Genomic DNA, 5,707 nt, shown 5'->3' with positions numbered 1-5,707 from the left:
TAGTCCATGGAGTCAAAAAGTCAGACATGACTAAGTGAATGAACTGAACTGAGGGATGGAACTCTATAGCTTTAGAATCCCAAACATCTGAATAGACCCTGTACTGAAAAGCAGAGAAGTAAACATTGCTGGCAGAAAATATTCCACATTCTCTCCTGTGGCTTTAATAACCTTTGAAAGGAAACTGGTGCCAACCAAAACTACCGATTTATATTAAAGGAGTATAGATGCCATGTGCCTTCTCCCTCAGAGAAAAATTTCTCAATAAATGCTTCGATTCCCTCACAACACAGATGGGATTTTTTCTCCAGCATGTTTCTTCCTATGTCTGAAAAGATTCGAGCTCTGACTAAAGGATTCCCACATTCATGACATTTGAAGGGTTTTTCCCCAGTATGGATTCTTTGATGCTGAATCAGGACTGTACTTTGGCTGAAAGACTCTGCACACACTTCACATGTATAATGTTTCTCTCCACTGTAAGTTCTCTGATGTAGATTAAGGACTGAGCTCTGACTAAAGGCTTTCCCACATTCATAACATTTGAAGGGTTTTTCCCCAGTATGGATTCTTCGATGCTGAATCAGGACTGTACTTTGGCTGAAAGACTCTGCACACACTTCACATGTATTATGTTTCTCTCCACTGTAAGTTCTCTGATGTAGATTAAGGACTGAGCTCTGACTAAAGGCTTTCCCACATTCATAACATTTGAAGGGTTTTTCCCCAGTATGGATTCTTCGATGCTGAATCAGGACTGTACTTCAGCTGAAAGACTTTGCACACACTTCACATGTATAAGGTTTCTCTCCAGTGTAGATTCTCTGATGTAGATTAAGGGCTAAACTCTGACTAAAGACTTTGCCACATTCATCACACTGTGTTGTTTTTTTCAAGGACAGTTTCCCTGTCTTCTTTCAAACTTTGTGTCTTGTTCACAGGTTCTTCTAAATGTGAGACTCTGGGGAGCATTCACTTGAAGAGTGTTAGAAACTGTAATGCAGTTCTTTGTCTGAAGAATTCTTTTGCCTTAAAGCAGATTTCACATTTTTAGTTCTGGTGTCTCTATCTGAAATGGTACACAGACAAGAAAATGTAATCATCTCTTTGTTCAGAGGGAAGGAAAAGGAAATAGAATGATCTGAATGGAGCATAGATTATTTTTGAGCTAGCATGTTTGCAATATAACATCAATGTAGAGCATGGCGCCATGCATGCGTGCTCAGTCACATCTGACTCTTTGTGACCCCAAGGACTGCAGCCCACCGGGCTCCTCTCTCCATGGGATTTCCCAGGCAAGGCTACTGGAGTGGGTAGCCATTTCCTTCTCCATGGGATCTTCCCGGCCCAGGGGTGGAACCCCTGTCTCTTAGATCTCCTGCATTGGTAGGCGGATTCTTTACTGGGGAGCCACCTGAGATTTTAGAGGATGGAGAAGGTAAGGCAGAAAACACTGAGAACATCATAAGGCAAAAGAGGTTTACATACTGATGAGGCAGTCAATGATAAGATGAAAAGCTCTGTGCAAAAGATAGAATGGTGAGTAGGGGTAAAAAGATACTTTAGAGACTGAGGAAAGTCTGGAAGAAAAGAGAGGCCTAAAAGACAAGAAATTATTGGAGAACAGAGGAGCAACTAAAGGAGAAGAATTCAATATGGTAGTGGGTAGCAATAAGCAAGATTTAGTACAAGTATCAATAAACAGAAGTTAGAATGATAAATTAATCACATGATGGGGCCACTACCTCCCTCACCATTTCATCTGAAGGAGCAGAGCTTCTTCAACGCCCACCGCAGCTGCTTTTCTGTGGGCCTGGGCTGGTGACATGGTATCTCCTGAGGGATTTCACAAGTTGGTAGTTTCTTTGCGAGCATGTCCTCATTTTGTCCAAGAAAGACCTAGAAACAGTTTGGTATTACTGAGGCTGAGGAAGGGAATCAGGTTGGGACTTGAGGATAAAATAACAGAAGAAACTATCTTGGGACACCGGAAAGGGGAAGGAAAAAAATAGAGGCACACCCTGATTTCGGGCAGAGCCGGGGGTCCATTCTCCACACTATACAGCGGGTTGTGCCGAGTGGAGCACAGTTTGGGAGCGCGACCCTCAATGATGTGCCAGGGCTCCTGACTGCACCTCGCCCCTCACTCCCACCACCGCCTTCTCACCTGTTCAGCTTCTCCATCTCCTCGAGCATCTCCACGGCATCCTCTCTGCTCTCTGGTCGGTTCTCTTGGAACAAGGCCTGCAGCTCCTCGGGCAGGATGGCCAGGAACTGCTCCAGCACCAGCAGCTCCAGGATTTGCTCCTTGCTGAGCACCTCGGGCCTCAGCCACTGACAGCAAAGCTCGTGGAGCTGGCTCAGGGCTTCCCGAGGCCCCGCGGAGTCAGAGTAGCCAAACCGCCTGAAGCGCCGGTGGAAGGCCTCTGAGCTCAGAGAAGCTGCTCTAGTGGTGGCCAGAGGCTATATTACAGGTCTGCCTTCATTAACACAAGGCAGTCAGGGTCCCCTGAAGTTTGTGGAAGGAGTTTTGATGACTCTCAATTTTGCAGACATCTGGACTGGGAGTAGCTTGGGACCACTAGGCTTTAATCTTCAAGGAGGTGAAATTCTCCTTAAGGACATTCCATAAATATGATTCAAGAGACAAGTGGAAACAAGACAAATGCTTTTCAGAACATCACAGTTATGAGAAATGTTAAGATTGTACCAAAAGTATCCTTAATCTTAACAGAAGCCAACTTTCAAAGAATACTTCCTTCTTTAAGAGAATCAAAGGGCTCATAGGCATTCACCTTCATGAATACTTTGCAATTTATTCTGAAAATCATAATCATGCCCAGGAGGCTGACTACACGTTACAATCAGAGATCAGTCAGGGTTGCAGAGGAACTCCTAGAGAAGAGAAATAAGGGAAGCCTGAGGAAATTTATGACTCTGGGACAGGCTCAAAGGGCCAATTAATTATTTTTAGCCTGCTGCAAGGAGCACTAAGGAATAGACTCATGAGATTACTTTTGCATGGATTTTTTTTTTCAATGTTACTAACTTTTAAAACAATATTGCTTTGGCATTAAAGGAATCATTCAGAGGAAAAAAGCATATTCCTCCATTTTAATGTATTTCCATATTTTCATGTTCATGTCTACTGCTCATCTGTAATATCTAATTTACTTAATCTCTGTATTATAGATTATTTCTAATTTTTACTATTATAAACAATGCTGGGAAGCACATTTTCAGAAAAATAGACTATTTTCCAAAAAACATGCTAATTTTCAAATTATTTCCTTTAAAGATGTCCCAAGGATTTGACTTACTGGGGTCAAAAGAAGAGCGGCAAAATATCTGGCAATTTATTATCAAATAAATTATAGAAAACACTGCATCAAATCACAATGTCACCGGCAACATAGTGATGTATGGGGAGCAACAATTGCTCCAAGTATCACTAGCTTGTTAGCAGGAAGGGGGTGGGAAGACACTTTGCTCAGTAGCATTTTGGTATATGTATCACTAGTAACTGATGACTAATTAGAAATGTTATATGTGCCCCTATTTTTTCTCTTTCCCATTTTTTTCCCCATTTCACCAAAAACTTCTAGGCACTCAAGATATGGCAGTCACCTGAACAAAGCAGGTGGTGTGGCTAGATAAAGCTTATACTCTAGCAGGAGAGAGACAAGGAAGTTACCAAATAAATGATACAAGCTTACACAGTGAGATGCCCCACCATAAAGGGTAACAATGACAGAGAATTTACTAGGTGCCAAGCACTCTTCTAATAAATCTTAACAAATACCAACTCATTTAAATTCCCAGTGACTTGGTGGTAAAGAATCCCCCTACCAATGCAGGAGACCTGGGTTCCATCCTCTGTTGGTAAGGTCCCCTGGAGAAGGAAGTGGCAACCCATTCCAGTATTCTGGCCGGGAAAATCCCATGGACAGAGGAGCCTGGTGGGCTACAATTCTTGGGATCACAAAAGAGTCGGAAACCACTTAGCAACTAAACAACAAAACAGTATTTAGATCCCCACAAAAGACCTGTAAGGTTCTTTTCATCTCCACGTGGTAGATGAGGAACCTGCCAGGGCAAGCTCAGGCAGGTAACAGACCAAGCGAAGGAGCAGGGCTGGGGTCTGGGTTCAGGCCATCCACACTTCATGCAGTGCTGCGCGGTCCAGAGGCCGTGCCCGCGGTCCCAGGGAAGAGGAGCAGCAGACACAGATGGTACTAGGCCGGAACAGAATCGGGTCGAGACCTGAGCGACAGGAGGGGTTAGAGGCCACGTGTCAGGAGCCGTCTAGGGGAAGGCCCTAAGCTTAAAGCATCCTCTGGAAGTCGAAAGCGTGGCCACTGGGACGCACCCCGCGTCTCCCCGCACTAGGAGCCGAATCTGTGCCAGATCCACAGTTGCTCTCACTTCCACCCAGGAGACCAAACCCTCATCATCGCGCGAGGGTCCCTAATGAACCCGGTCTCTGGAGGGCAGGCTGCGCCCGGAGCCCCAGATCCGGGGGTTCTTTTCTGAAGGGACCGACTCTCTCTTGGAAATATCTCCTCTAATGAACCGTCTCCCGACGGTCCCCGGACACCTTCCTCCCCTGTGCCGGAGGAGGACAGACTCGGTGAGGTCACAAGAGGGGAGTTGGGGGGGAAGGGGTGCGCGGGAGGGCGGGTAAGCGCGCGGGGGGTGATGCGAGGAGGTCTAGCTTTGGGGTCGGGGGTCGGGCGCCCCGGGGTGCTGGGTGAGGACAAGAGGAGGGGGGGCGCTGACGCGCGGTGAGAGGCCCGGAGGTGCAGGGACGGTGGGGGCCCCGGGGAAGCAAGGGCGGCGTGAAGAAGGGGTAGCCGGGGATACTGGGCTGTGAAGGGTATGAAGAGGGGGTGATCGGTTAGAACGGGCGGGAAGGGTGGGGGGACTGCCTGGAGGTGGTGTCAAGGTCCGCGGGCGACCTTTCCCCGCCCCCTGGGTGACCGTCGCTTCTCCCCGAGCCCTCGAAGCGCGGAGAGACCTCAACTCTAACCTCCGGCCTGGGAAGGACTGCCCCGGGTTTTGGGCGAGAAGCCTGGGAAGCGCCCGACTGGTTGCTTCCGGTCCCCGGGGTGGACAGGGGGCGGGGCTTGGGATGCGGCGTGGTTGCCATGGAGACGAGCCAAGGCCGCAGCCTCCCGCCTCCAGAGAGGGAAGAGCGAAACGCCCAACTGGTGGGAACCCAGCTGCTCGGGGCTCCAGTTCAAAGAAACCAGCATTATTACTTCTTAGAGTACTTTTACTTACATCATTTCCTTTGCTCTTCAATAACCCAGTAGGGTTATTCCCATTTTATAGTTTCTGTTACTTGGCCAAGGTCACGGAGGAGACTCCTGTGCATTCCACCCCTATGCACAACTTTCTGTAATGCCAGATGCGCCCCTGAGGTTGGCTGCGCTCTAAGTATCATGGTACGTTCGTGCTAAGTCGCTTCAGTAGTGTCCCACTCTTTGCGATCCTATGGACTATAGCCCCGCCAGGGTCCTCTGTCCATGCGATTCTCCAGTCAAGAATACTGAATTGGGTTGCCATGCCCTTCTCCAAAGTATCCTGGTAAGGAATGGGTTTGATTGACCCTACCACCCTCCCCCAGGCTTTTGATCGCAGAGAAGAACAAATTCTGACTCCATGTTGGAATTATTTGTTTGACTTGCTTTTCCTTGCAGTTGTT

General features: G+C 47.6%; 2 protein-coding genes across 2 annotated transcripts; both read right to left on the bottom strand.

The window, feature by feature from the left end:
- Positions 1-200: 200 nt before the first annotated feature.
- LOC122684743 (zinc finger protein 180-like) lies at positions 201-1,204 on the bottom strand. Its single transcript, XM_043889053.1, is given in 2 exon segments — positions 201-914; positions 1,190-1,204. Coding segments are annotated over 2 exon segments (729 nt in total).
- Positions 913-2,801, bottom strand: LOC122684742 (zinc finger and SCAN domain-containing protein 30-like). The gene is made up of 4 exons (XM_043889052.1): positions 2,796-2,801; positions 2,168-2,463; positions 1,755-1,899; positions 913-1,069 (listed from the first exon to the last, which is right to left on the bottom strand). The coding sequence occupies exons 1-3, from the start codon at positions 2,799-2,801 to the stop codon at positions 1,782-1,784; spliced, it is 420 nt and encodes a 139-aa protein (XP_043744987.1). The 3' UTR covers positions 913-1,069; positions 1,755-1,781.
- Positions 2,802-5,707: the final 2,906 nt, after the last annotated feature.

Source organism: Cervus elaphus, chromosome 27 (genome assembly GCF_910594005.1).
Source record: "Cervus elaphus chromosome 27, mCerEla1.1, whole genome shotgun sequence".
NCBI classification, from domain to species: Eukaryota; Metazoa; Chordata; class Mammalia; order Artiodactyla; family Cervidae; genus Cervus; species Cervus elaphus.
The sequence above is the reverse complement of the archived record's forward strand: the minus strand, read 5'-3'. Positions and strand labels throughout refer to the sequence as shown.